Here is a 14,825-nt window from a genome sequence, read left to right on the forward strand (position 1 = left end):
TAGCAAACTATCATTTTCGTTCCTTTAAATTCGAATTTTGCACCCGCCTGACATTGCACGAGATATTCTAATTGTTCACTATTTGTACTATATGACGAAATGATAATATGAATTACATTACCCGTTGTCAAATTCAGACTAAAACAATATGATTATGCAGAATTTCTCGTTTTTCTACGTATGTACGAAACAAAAGAATGCCAAGGTTGTTACAACAAATACAAATCCGTGTATTGTAGAAAATTTTCAATTTTTCGTACACTTTACTTTTTTAGCTTTCATCGGAATTGATACGTTTCTGTTTTGCTCAGGTTACACTGGTCTGAAGAAGAAAAGAGTCCGGAAGATCAATTCCATTCTCTCATTTTGTCGCAGCAATGGAAGGAGCTTCAATCATCAAGCTGGCAAAGCAAGGCAAGTCCTCTTTTGATCCAATGACTAACGGGTTCCTGAGTATTCAATAGAATAGACAGTACGTAGTTGGTAGAATGGCCGGTTGTTCTGAGCACTCCGAAACGGGCAGAAGTTATATACAGGGGACACAAGTACCGAGACCCTGTTACTCGTTTTGAAGCTTCGCATGGCTTGAACCAAACAAGAGGGAGCGCATTGAATAGAACTTTTGGAAAACTTTCTGCCAAGATCATTTTTCCAATATCCCATCTTGCTCCGGCTAAGAACATGCCATATACGTAAACACCGTCACTTGGTGCAGATTTTACTTCGTAAGATGGTAATACCTGAAACAGAATTTACAACATACTATCATTAGGTATATACTCTGTCAAAGACCAAAGGATTGCAATAAATTGCAATGTTATACCTCGAAATCAAACTCGATCCTGTCGATAGAGACTTTATGCTTTCTGGCATAGTTTTGACTCGCCCCGGTTAAAAATCCATGTGCAAACGAAAATCCAGATATCCAGAAAGCAGCAGGTTTTCCATTGTCCAACCATTGTTGAAAAAATTGTATTCTTTCCAAAAAATCATTCACAAAACTAGACAAAGGCTTAAGGCTGGGGTATGCGCTAGCTTTTTCCCAACACGTAGGAACTTTACCTATCAAAATTTGTCTAGAGACGACCTGTCGAAGCAAACGATACATATGAATGCCTTGAATAATTTGTTTATCACATCATTGTCAATTTCTTCGCAATTAGGTGCACGAATTGATTAGGAAAAAGAAATTGTACCTCGAGCTCTGGTGTCATAACTATCATCCCGTTCACTGCTTTTTCTAACATGGTCAGTGAGACACGAATCTCTTTGAGCAGTTTGTTATATCTTTCCATTTCTTGTATCAAAACAGTATTCATTGACTCGTAGTAAGATACTGGATATTTCTTTTGAGCTTCTTCAATGTCAAATAATTCAGGTAAACGGTCATAAATGTCTTTTTTTATAAACAATATCATTTCATCTTGTTTAGCTGTGTCGCCAACTGATACAGTTCCTTGAATTTGTATCAACGCAGTAAAGAAATCTTTTGACACTTCAAGATCTCGGGTAATCCCTGCATTCATGTGCAAACCAAATACCTCGGGTGGTGAAATAGGCGGAATTTCTTCGATCTGTTTCACATAATCTTGGTAATTGACTCTAAGAAAGTAAGAATGTTTAGAATTTTATCTCTACATTTTCGCAATTGTGGCGCATAGTTTTGATAATGAGCTTACTTTCGTGGTAATACATATTCCGGTCCAATATTAGCAAACGTGTAATTAGGATCTGTTATCACTCTTGGATTATAAAAGTCATTCAAAATAGTATTCAAGCATCTCCTATCTCGATCATCCGTCACCCTTCCACCATAATTACATTCACCGGTTAAGTATATGATAGCTTTGAATGGGACTTCGTCATACTCGTTTATAAAAATTTGCAACTGTTGTACTGATATTTGGAAATCTGACTCATTGAATCCTGCAATATAACACATTGGAAAAAAATAAACAGATATGAACTTAGAATTGCAGTTCATGATATTTTGCCAAAATAATTCGCTACATACTCCGTTCCAGTATTACGAACCATATTTGATATTCCATCCCTGAGCGCCAAATTTCCTTCTTTCTTGAACAACAGCATGGAAAAAACATAGGCCATACAATAGTTTCGTGAATTCCTTTTCCTTTCCAGGGCAACCTCTAAAGAACTCTGGATCTTTAACGGGCTCCGATAAGTAAGATCTAATAATGAAATTGAAATTGTAGGATTTAACATGAAAATTATTCATGTCATTATCATTCGATTTCAAATTCTATAATATAAGTGACGTATTTGTGCATGCCAGAAGGCTGATAAATACATTTTTGCAAGATGAGCAACATACTAAGGATAGTACCTCATAAGATTCTGTTGTAGTCCACTTGGAGGTTCATTGGTCATTTTCACACCATTTTGTAAGACTGTTATGGGAAACTTATCAGAAGGATAGCTCGTTAACCAGAGACGGAAATTGATTGATGTATTTGTTGGATCAAAGTTCTCGCAAATCTTTTCCAGCTGAGGCATCCAAGAAACAGCTAGATGGCAATTTTGTAAACAAACCCACATGCCTTCGTTTTGACCTTGTTCTATAATGCGCTGCGCTATCGGCCCTTGACCCTGACCTAAAGATATGGAACTGAATCGAGAAGCATAATTCATATTTTCTGCAAATTTCGAAAGAGATCCCATGGGATCAGAACCAGCAGATAGAACAAATATCAATGGTATCAGTGAATTTGAATCACTATATGATTTAGCAATGTCAAATGGCGGTGGCGTTACAAATTTAGTCCCCATTCCTGTATCCACAAATTGTGTTATCTGGAATGAAAATTTTTAACGTGTAGAAATGTGTGCGAAACTTGTGGGTTTGAGTCCTTTTAATATTCATTGAAATTATACCTTGGCAGTGACTTTATCTGGTCTGATCATTCGCATCACGATCAATTTTTGGAACGGTGTTAGTTTATTTTCCCACGGCTGTGGTATTGGAGCATCTTGTGGATTCATCAAGTCGTAAAACTTTTGCCAAGATGTTAGATGAGTACGAAAGTCACTCATAAATCCTTCAAATGATGACAAAGTATCATTAGCTCTGCATATTTCATCCCAAGACTTCTCCATCAACCAGCTGGCTGCTGGATTCTTAATGGTATTGGCAAGTCCTATTCCGCCAGATAAGAAAAAGCTCAATTCTTCTTTGTCAATTTCATTTGTTGCCACCATAATAGTCGAATACAACACAAACGAGTACAGAATCTATTTATCAAATAGATTCGAAGTATGATTGATTATTTTTGCATAGCTCAAAATTTTATGCTATTACTAGAAACACTAAGAAGTTTGATTTTACCTTGTCCTTCTCAAATAAAGAACGGCACACATTTTGATATAGATTATAAGTGAATGTTTCTCGTAAAAACATTAATCTTTTTTCTAGGACCTTGCTTTTACTTGCAGTCTCTATAGACATTATATATAGATTTATGAACCAAGCAAGCGAGTATTGATACATTGGATCAACACTGGGCAAATCGGTAACTGTATAATATAGCGCTGAGCTGTGCTTAGCTATTGGTCTGTAACTTTGACGGGAGACTTCAATCTTAGCTTCTGTTTCCTTCGAGGCTTTTTGTTTTTTCATTATATCTACTGATAAAATTTTCGACGAATCTAATATCTCTATAGCCTCTTCGTCTTCTAAGATATTGGCGCCGGATGATGACAATGTCTTCAAAATACTTTCTTCTACTTGTTGCAAGGCTTTTTTATTAGCTGCACTTTCAACAATCAAGTATTCCTTTTTTTTCTGGAGATCAGCTCTTTCTTTAGCAACTACAATACCTAACAGCTGATCCTCCAATCCTTCAATCGTTAACGCAAAGTTAATCAATGTCACTTTGTTAAATACTTCTGGCAAATAATGGGGATTTCTCAACTTCGTTGTTATGTAAAATCTGAAGAAGGAATCTCATAAAACATTGATACTAGATCATTTAACATATTTCGATATGTTCAAACGAACTCTCGAGATATATGCATATATTTACCCAATGATTCAGTAACTACATTAATGTAATATGTAATATGGTTACGTCATCAATTAAGACGCATTTCGGTATTCGGTCAATTGTACTCAAATTTATAAACGTGCCATGAATAATTACCTAAATTTCAAGTCGTATTCAACCGACTTTTCACCAAGCGTAATATACCAAACGCCAGAAAATTTGTAGATGTTTTTCATAAGAATAGGATCCAATGGAGTTGATAACTCTTCGCCAACATTTTCTAGTAAAACTGGTTTACCTAAAAATAATTTCTATGTATTAAAGGTACCCAAAATAGTAGTTGAAAGATTTAAAGTTGAATGTAGGAATACCAGGATGAATTGGGTGTACAAAATCTCACCAGTTTCAATGCATCGTTCGAGCACGTTCATATAAGTTAGATCCGACAACTTTATTATTTCCAATTGATTGAACTTTTCCATAGCTCTGATCCACTTGTTTGCTTGACTCTGTGGGTCGATGAATAAACTCCATCTTTTGGAATTATCCATGATAATTGCATTCTCAGTTGAAAAAGAATCCCTTGGAAGACCGTGGATATTCCACGAGTTGATTTTAATCTCCGAGCCCAAGACTCCAACAAAGGTATACATATCTGAAGTGGGAATATCTAAACTCTTGACATAGCTACGCCATTTCTCTAAATTTTCCACTCGATAGGAAGTTGTAAATGGGCCTAAATAAGCGATCATTCCACAAGATATCAATATGTCGCCAGCTAAGCTATCATAAGCCTTTTGTAAATTTGCTGCACATTCTATCCAACGACCTTTTTCTCCCCCCAAGCCGCTAAGGAGTTTTTCTGATCTGATCAGCTTATTTGTGCAATCCGTTACCTAGAAACATCTTTATCTGAATTACCCTGCATATTTTCTTTATGTATGTACGTCATCTTATATATGTGGAAGGTGTACAGTTAGATTCTATATGAGTGATTCGTGATAGTCGACCTGATTTTCCAGATCAATTTTCATAGCTAGTGTTCGTTTTAGATTTTCATTCAAAAGTGCCAGTTTTGCATCGAGTTCTGCTAACATCTGTCGTCTTCCTTTTAAGAATTCCATGGTTTCATTGTACTCCTTTTCAGCTATCGCCAATTTTGCCTTCTTAGGTGCAACGACTTTTGCTACCTCATCATATAAAACCATAGCTCGTACCCATTTGCAAAGTCCCTCGGCAGCTGATGATGCTTTTGCTACTTTCTTTGGTTCAAAATTCTTATCCGTCATATATGTCTTTTTGATCACCTGTGACAAAGTATTAGTTTTATACTCATGCCATTAATATAATGTTAACGTAACAGCTTCTTGATCCTAGGTCTTACCTGCATTATGGATACAGGAATGTTGTCTCTATCATAGTCCTTTAGTCTGGCTAAAAAATTCATGTCACCAAGCAGTCGCTTACTTGGTCCCCAGTAGTCTGAGACCATTCGATGCGTTACTGGATCATTTATTCTATCTGGAGTAATGGCCATCATGACACAAACGGCAGCAAGTACCAACTTGATTACTTCAGGAGGATTTTTCATTGTTTTTACTATTGTTATATCATTTGGCTTGATGGTATTCAAAGCGGCTGTGGATAATTTGGTACGAAATTGAGTTAAAAAGTGAATAATAATCTTTAGAATAATTTTGGCACTTGATACTTTGAGTGAAGAAAAAAAAAATACTGTAATTGGTGAAAGTTTGATATAATGGAAAATAGATCAGACTGTACTTATTGTTAAATTTAACGAAAAAATTGAAAATTGTTTTATTGATATACCTGTGGCTTCTGCAAGTATGGGAAGAGCTTCCGCTAGATCAGCTTCACATTCCGTTTTCAAAGCACCAGCAATTTCTGCTTGAATATTTGCTGCATCTTCATCTTTTTTCACCAGCATGGTAGCGTGTTCAACAGTTATGTTTTCACTTTCAATTTGCTGCATTGTTTTTGCAGTTAATTTTGCAGAGGCTTCTAACTGTGGCTTCAACGCCAGTAGAGTAGTCCCCATTTTTGTAACTTGAGAGGCAGCAAAATCTAATTTATCCAAGCCGCCGAGATAACGATCTCTTGCAAGAGATATTTCTACTTGTTTTTGTGTCATAAGATCAGCAAATGATTGGATTAGATCCAAAAATGCTGCAGACGTTATGTAAGTTTTCCTTCCGCAAGCTGAATAAAATTGTGCACTATTTTCCTTTGCACACTTATGAAAGTATTTGCAAGCCACGACAGAATCAACTTTTATTCGTTCATTGATATCGATGTATGTCATGTAGCGTGCCGCCACTTGTTCAAGTGCATCTTCTGGCCACATTTCAAACCAGTCAATGGTACAACAGTTTACTAAGCTCGGGTATAAACGTAATCTAATTCTAAACGCATCGCCAATTGGACTAAAACATAGCATGATGTGCAATTTTTCTTTGCAGCGGTTTACGAAGTATGCCAATACTGATAAAACACTGACATCTAAATTTCTATTCCCACCCTGAGCGGCTAAACGAGTCATTTCAATAATTTCTTGTTTTTCTTCTATTGTAAATAAATTAGGCACCTCACCAGAGTTCAATAAACCATCGATGTCTCCTAGGAATCCCTCTTCTTTAATTTGATTTTCAGTGAATAGAAAGACTAAATCTTTGCCAGTACCGCCAGAATTTTTGAGAACCTTTTTTATATCTTCGCGCCACTCATTCATGCCATAAGCAACCCCAATTTCTGGTTGGAATAATCCATGACCTCCTATTCCAGAGGCAAGTCTAGTCAACGATTGTCTTCCTGAACCGCCAACGCCGACCATCAACAAACTTCCGCAAGGAATGGCCAATATGCGACAAATACGTGCCAAATGTTCCAAAGCATAGCGGAACAGCACAATATCTATTTTACTTTTGTGTGTAGCATTATATTCTTCTAGACAAAGAAGCGCGACATTCTTGTACTCTTCTATCGATGAAATTTCTTCATATCGTTTATCATCTGGTGTAGCATCAAGGTCCATAAAATTTCCAAATATTAAATCATGTAGACTTTCCTCTGTCAGTTCATCGTTAAATTTGGGTAAGTGACCAAATACATTATCAAAGGACTCCCTTAGAATACTAGGGACTACTTCCTTGATCTTTTCAAACAACCAGTTATGATCGTTTTTGTCGATAAGTCTGTCTCCAAAGACTCTTAAAATCTCATGCACCCAAATTCTAACAAACGTGACCTTGGATTCAACTGATTCTTTCTTTATCAGAGCACATCCTGTTATGACTCTAGAGAAGTCCCTCAAATTAAACAAATAGTGCGATTTTGCAGGGGTTGGCCTGAGACTGGCACTAGCAGCTTCAAAAATCTCCATTGTAGCATTGACTAATAGCGATACTGTCATCACAATATCAGATGCAAAACCATTCCTTTTCAATCCAACAAGTGCCACATTCGAAAATATTCTGAAAATGCTTTCTCTTGAAAATGTACTGATGGTGTATAAATTGAAGTGTCTCAAGAACCTGTGGTATATATCTTGTCGGCTGCCGCCTGGTGGGGCCATAGCTGCGAGGAACATGGTATCGAACACTTGGATTTTTTCAGGCTCTTTCAAATCGTACCAATGTTCATGATCGAAAAACTGTCTCAATAGTTCAATGGCTGGTTGCGCTCCATAAATTTCCTTGGTAGGCATGTTGACATCATCTACAAATACAATACAGTATGCTCCACCCATAGGTCCGTAGTGGCCTTTCCGTCTTTTGAATAATTTTGAAATCACAAGTTCCTGAGTTTGGTTTGCAGTCGTTTTTGGAGTAAAAGTTATGAAGTTGGGCAAAAAGGAATCTTCGTCTAACTTATTCATCAGTAAATCTTGAATGTAAAAACTTTTACCAGTACCTGTCTCCCCATAGACCAGGAATCTTTTGCGATGTTTAATATGCCGGAGAAATAACATTTGATATTTGACTGTGTCAATTGTTGGCACCACCATTTGACCAATGCTCTGTGTTTCCAATAATTTAGCACTTTTTGCCATTTCACCAAAGTATTTCCAGGCACCTTTTCCTTTGTATGTATAGTAGTTGTCGTGTATTAATCCTTCACCAGGAATTGAAATGACAAGATCACCCACTCCTTCCGGTAATGGATAATCTAAGTTAGACCGGTCCCAAAATGATATATAAAAATCGTTGAACTTGCATCGGGAATCATAATCTAAGGCACCTCCAGCTCCCCATACCATTGCCTGCATCATAGTTGCTTGTAGCCATGGAACAATGTACGTAGAATAATCCGTTGGATTGGCTTCCACAGCATCATCCATGTACATTTCGAATAAAGTTATCGTTGAAACCAATTGATTAATTTGTCCTGCACTTGTTGCAAGTTTACATTTTTTTCTAATAAAATCTAGACATGGGTCCATAAGCCAATCGAACAAGGCATTTAGAATTTCCTCATTGCCTTGACTCCAGTTTACGTTTATCTTGTTCATCCAAGATTTAAGAAATGGTCGCCAGCCCATAACATGAGGTTCAATGTAGATCATTCCGCATCGAGATACAGTTGCAGGTGATGCTTGTAGTAAATCCATCACTTCAAAAATCATTGACATTGTAGAAGTCATTTGCATTACTTCTCCTGATGTGAGGCATAGTTTTTTGTTGTCATCTAAGACAGTATTCAAGTTTTCGATCCAAACCGCGTCTACCGGACCATCGAAGATCAACCATTTTCTATCTGGAGAATCTTCCGCAACGAATTGGCGAAATGCAACTGCACAAACTCCGTCAGTCCATTCTGATGAAACTGGATCAAATTGGCCATATAACTGACCCATTGTTATGGATTTCGGATTCATTGTCCTGTACTGTGTTGGAAGACCATTTTCGTCCCCCCATTTGTGCATTAATGTTAGTGTATCGGCTAAACAATGTAAGGCAGAGGTTTTACCGCCAAAAGGATCACCAACAAGCATGAAACCATGCCGTACTATCATCATTTCGTATGTCTGAATGATTTTTAGTAGGAATGCATCAACTGGTTGTAAATTCATTTTCACACAGATTTCTGTTACAGCATTTAAAAATACTTCGTAGTTTGGTGTTGGCAACGTAATTCCTGGGAATAAATCCATGATTATTCCTTGAAACAGTGGTACATCGTGTGCCAGAAACTTTGGCAAATTTACGTCTATAATTGACCTTAATAAAAGTACCATTTCGTCTTCGTTAGGGAACTTCAATTTAATATTCTGTGCTGCTGTCAGAACTGTTTTCACAGCTCGCATGCCATAGTCGTAATGTGACTGGGATGACAACTGCTCAGAGCAAAGCTTATAAGTTGTTACAATCTTTACAGACAATACTCTTGCTGTACTAAAGCCACTTGAATAGAGTGAAATCTCACCAATCATGGCATAATCTGGTACCATCATAGCCACTGTTCTGAATAAAACTTTCAAATTGTCAGGAAGTTCGGATCGCCCGGCATAACCGGGGTTCATGGTGATGCAAACATAGACTGATGGATTCAGTCTTAACTCAGTCCCTTCAAAAATAAACTTTTCTGATTTGGCACGTACTGCTTGAATGATGCATAAAATCTGTTGTGCTACAACAGACAATACTTCTAGCTCAATTCTGTTGAACTCATCAAAGCATGCCCATGCTCCACAGGACGATAACCCCTTGAAAAATTTTCCCATATTTTTGTAATCCAAACCATCGGAGCAATTAAATACTACGCATTGCACAGCGATGGCTCGTCCTAGGTCTTTTGTTGTTTCAGTTTTTCCTGTTCCAGCAGGACCTTCTGGAGCACCATTTAGATGCAAAGCATATGCTCCGATCAATGTGCGATAACACCTGGAAAAATGATGATACATAAAATCGAGAAATATCATCAAATCACTTATATTACTTGCATAAAGGCAGTCTTAAAATGATTGCAATATACCTGTCAGTAAGTGGTGTAATAACCAGTCGAGGGCAGTTACCAAGATACTCGTAGGCATATCTTACTGTCGCATTTATGATTCTCACTTGTACATCATCTTCCCAGTAATATCTTAACTGCGCAAGCCATTCAAAGTCCATTTCTAATACAATTTTTTTTTCGATAAGTAGCTTAACAACATCTTGCGCATGAACGTCGATTGTGATTAATGCTGATAAAGTTGTTCGATTTTGCTTGGACAATTGTCCTGTGATGAAAATTTTTTGTCAGTAAATGTTCAGAACGATTTTCAGTTCTATTTGACTTATTTGCTACAAATAGATAGTAGCTTCTCAATTTGAAACATTATTTTTACTTTCTAATATTAATGTACAATCTTACCCTTTACCAAGTTTACCATGTCAATAATCTGTACTTTCAACTTCTCGTAAAGAGATTCCATTGATGAAACTCGATGAGTCATTAAACAGTTTTGTACTTCCATACTCCAATATATCTGCGAGACGCAGAGAACTACCATTCCTGGCCAGACTCGTACCCAGTAAACTCGATCATTCACTTCATAGTCCAAGATACTCATAAATACTTCATGTCTTATTGATGTCACCATTTGTTCCTCAACCTATGTGATTCCTTAAAACTGACACTAGTTTTTCAATAAAGACTATGCTATTGAAAAAATTACAACATAAATGAAGTAATAATTTTTGGATTATCCATTCTAAGAACTTGATTACAAAAAGTATTGAATCGGAACTCACTTGAATTAGCCATCTCTCTACGCATCCCCTGGCAGCGGCTGTAGAGATGATCTCTTGAACTTTTATTTCTTCCTTGTCGTCACTAATCATCGAATATATCTCCAAATCTGCATTAAAGCTGTTAATATAAAAGTAAAGTTGACGTGATATATTTCTTACGCTAATTCCAGAGTTCTGACAGCCATACAGCTGCAGTAAAATTCTTTTCAACGACTGTATTTAATTGAAGAATGACCTCATTTCACTCGCAGCTGTGATTGCATATATCTCAATCATGAATTTTAATAAAACAGTTAAACATAAAGTTACCCTAGTTTGGCAATTCCTTCGAAACACTTTCTTAAATGAGGTTGCACACGTAAAGGATCCTTGGTTTCAGAGAGAATTTCGAGCATATCGTCGTTCGAGAGAAAAAAGAATCTAGGAAAGAATAATCTCTTCTTTTCAAGATAGTTTGTTACACCTTCATTAACTTTATCCATTTGTTCGTTTGCTTCTTTCATAGCTTCATAAAGTCCAAACTAAAGACAAAACAATTTCGAAAGTAAGCTCCAACTTACAGATCATTAATAATTATAAGGGCAGTACTGGTCTTACTTTACAGCATTGACTGTTGATTTGTGTTTAGAGTTTTTCAAAATAGAATTATCAAAGCTATGGTGATGAAATGAAAAGCACGTACTGAGCCTGCCATTTCTCTGACATGAGGTTCCTTGGCCACATTCAGCATAGCCCTCCGGAACGTTCCGTCTACCTCGGAAAAGAGTATTCCTTCTTCTGGCAGCTGTTCAACTATATCCTTACTTGAAAATATCGGCAGTAGGTACATCCACTGCACTTGGACCTGTTTTCCATGATAGGATAACAACTGATATTATAGATATGCAATATTTTTTTGAGTACTCAGTTTTTGCGCAATTCAGTGATACAGATTTGCATATATCTTATATTTTACTTAAACTTTTTTTTGTAGCTTTGCATGATAGTAAACTGCTGATTCAAACCTTTGTCCATTCATCTATGGTCTTTTGAATTCTGAGAATCAAATCATAGAAAACTTTAACTTCGGCTTCAATTGGCTTTGCAAATGCAGAACCACGCATTGCTTGAGTCTTTGCGATGTGTTCTTCGAGCAAAGCTTGAATGTCATCGAGCCCTGTTAAAATGTCAACTCCAGAATCTTTAAATCTCGTTATTGAGAAAATGACGTCATCCCAATCCTGTGTCATTTTAGCGAGTAACTCTTGCAATGCTAACTCTTTTGTTGCACTTGTAGTTATTATTTCATATCTAGTATAGAATAAATAAATTCAATGTAGGTATGGTGCAAATACAGCATAAATGATGACAGCAACAAAACCATGAACAAAACACAAATATCAGTGCCAATATAGGATAGTCTTTAGATGACTTTGACTCAACTCTAGAATTAACATACTTGGAGAGATCACCTAAAAGATTCATATTAATCATCTTGCGTAGGGAAGTACCAGCGTTTGGAGTTAAATCAAATCCTGCAATATCTGACATATCGTTCCAGTGCCGTTGCCGCAATGTAGGATTACAGAAGCACGACGCAAGTGGAACATAACTCTGTTTAAAATTTAGTCAAATTTTAAACAACAATTTCACAAGCAAAATGTAAAAGATTTCATAAAATTGAATGACTGTCTTGAAATGATCAAGTTTTGTGAAATTTGGTGTATACTATTTAGATGAGGAAACATCGAGAACTTTTGCATGTGAAGACAGGAGAACAATATATATGTTTTATAAACTATTATACTTGAAACCTTGAACCATTTGACATCCTCCAGTAATTGGTAACAGAGTTTATTAGGTGCTGGCTGCTGCATTGGATCAGGGTCATCTGCTGACCCAGCAAATCTGTTAAAAAATATTCAATATTCAATACATACAAATATTCAATACGTGCTTGTGAATGTATTCCATGACGCCAAATTTTTAGTTTATTGTAATGTTTTATAATATCACCTGTATTGGTAATTTATAGCAATTTGCATTTTGATTTTAGTCTTATAAGTTTTGTTGATTTTTGTAAAGTCGGTAAAGTAGTCCGTTGTCTTGCTTTCTATTACATTTGAGTCGAGGTATTCAAATGGACCATCCAACCAAACACCAACATCTCGCTGCCATTGGTGAGCCCTGTACATGAGCATATAGTATGGAAGTATTATGTCTTTCAACTCCTTAACACGTGGATACGACGTGCGGGGAAATTGGAAGAGTTGCTCTTCATTATTGATCCATTCAACTTGCTCATCCATACGATCCAACCCCCGCACAAGTTTTCGTAGATCTTCCATGTATTCATGTACACGACTGGCGTCATCCATATCATCCATTATTACCAATCTGAAACAAGCACTGATAGCTGGTGAAAGAATAAAACATAGTTCTGCTAAAGTTTTATACTGAAACATCCCAAGTCATTTGAGAATTATTATTCTTTGATAAAGCACCAATTATTGTCGCACTCTATATAAACTCTTGTTAGAACAAACCTTGGAAACATAAGGTCGACATCGGTATTCAAAAGGCTGACTCGTTTTTGTAATTTTTCTTCTGCATCGAATTTCATCTGCTCAAACATGGAACTGTTTTGTTCAAATATTAGCTTCACACGTTTCAACCAGTTAATTGTAACATTGTTTAACTCTATGTGATCTCGAGCAAGCGAAGTCATTTCAATTAACGCTGCTAGCATGTGCAACGATGTAGTTATTCTTTCCTTGAGATATTCCATTAATGTTGTTGCAGCATATATCATGTATTCACCTGTAAAACCAAGTCAATTATCGTACATATTGAAAATATTGTCCAGTTAGTTACGTTCTTGATTCGGAAAATACAAAATATGGGATTGGGTCCAAATTACCTAAGGCTAACAAATCTTTAGTATTTTTCGGGGTGCTCAAGGCTCGTTCTTTCAGAGCTTCAAATTCATTGCATATTTCAATATTGTAGTTTCTGTGACGTTTGATTAACTCTCCAATAATTAATTCCCGTACATCATAAGTGTATGCCTTGAGCCCAAGTTTCGCTTCCATCTGACACAATTTTCCAACCAAGAAATACTCATTTTTCACCTGTAACACGATTTACAATTCGTCCTACTTTAAATGCACTATCGACGAAATGTAAATTTGAATGAATATCCGCTGGACAATACCATGCCATTAATATCACGGACAAATCGATTGAAGTCCTCAACTTTTGTGCAACAGTCTTCAAAATCATGTCCCTCTGCAACATAATTTACAATACCAGAACGTGTCTCTGGATCGTAAACTACTTGGAAGTGTTCAATAAGATTGCCCACATAATTGTTTAGAGGCACAAATACAGTACTCAAAATACTGGATAGACGTTTGTGAGATTGTTCCAGATACCTAATTCAAAATCAAAATAATGGCTCCTTTTTGTCCTTGAGTTGGTTTACAATACGGGGTTACATGATGATTATTACACAAATTTACCATTCAGGTAATACAACGGGAATAAATTCTTGATCTGTTTTAATATTTAACCATGACTCTAGAGTTGGCAAGTGATCAGCAATATGTGCAATTCCGTCAATCAGATCATGGTACATGCCATACAAGTCTTCGATTAATGGGTAAACAAAGAGATCATTTCTTTCACACAATAGCTTGAGCTAAATTGAAAAATAAAAGGGAAAATTGAGCAATTATAAAGGGATTAAAGAAGTTTCCTTGCTTATGCATTAATGTTGAGTGACCTTGTAGTCAGAATGATAATCAAAATGTATAAGTTACTTTGAGTAGCGGGAGTGTTTGCCAATTTTGCAATGTATCAAGTAAATGTTCGACTGTGGATATCATACGGTTTATTATTTGTTGAGAAAGAATACGTGTCGCACAACATAAGAAAGGTTGCACAACTTTTAGTGGCACATCATGAATATATCGTGGTTGTGAAATAAGACGTACGATTTCCTTGTAATAATTCTGTGTGACGACCATTGCGCCCTTTTTTAGATCATAACCAGTTATACTGGTAAACCTATGAAAATATTTTCATGAAA

General features: G+C 36.4%; 1 protein-coding gene across 1 annotated transcript; it reads right to left on the bottom strand.

The window, feature by feature from the left end:
• Positions 1 to 321: 321 nt before the first annotated feature.
• Positions 322 to 13,821, bottom strand: LOC124413029 (dynein axonemal heavy chain 7). Its single transcript, XM_046893330.1, has 24 exons — positions 13,656 to 13,821; positions 13,282 to 13,555; positions 12,752 to 13,132; positions 12,550 to 12,643; positions 12,195 to 12,349; positions 11,761 to 12,046; positions 11,439 to 11,600; positions 11,066 to 11,277; positions 10,757 to 10,874; positions 10,377 to 10,617; positions 9,996 to 10,242; positions 5,835 to 9,904; positions 5,389 to 5,642; positions 5,015 to 5,311; positions 4,405 to 4,900; positions 4,161 to 4,302; positions 3,347 to 3,950; positions 2,896 to 3,252; positions 2,348 to 2,814; positions 2,035 to 2,192; positions 1,680 to 1,926; positions 1,197 to 1,602; positions 824 to 1,087; positions 322 to 740 (listed from the first exon to the last, which is right to left on the bottom strand). The coding sequence occupies exons 2-24, from the start codon at positions 13,545 to 13,547 to the stop codon at positions 390 to 392; spliced, it is 10,275 nt and encodes a 3,424-aa protein (XP_046749286.1). The 5' UTR covers positions 13,548 to 13,555; positions 13,656 to 13,821; the 3' UTR covers positions 322 to 389.
• Positions 13,822 to 14,825: the final 1,004 nt, after the last annotated feature.

The sequence above is a fragment of the Diprion similis genome, chromosome 12 (genome assembly GCF_021155765.1).
Source record: "Diprion similis isolate iyDipSimi1 chromosome 12, iyDipSimi1.1, whole genome shotgun sequence".
Lineage (NCBI taxonomy): Eukaryota > Metazoa > Arthropoda > Insecta > Hymenoptera > Diprionidae > Diprion > Diprion similis.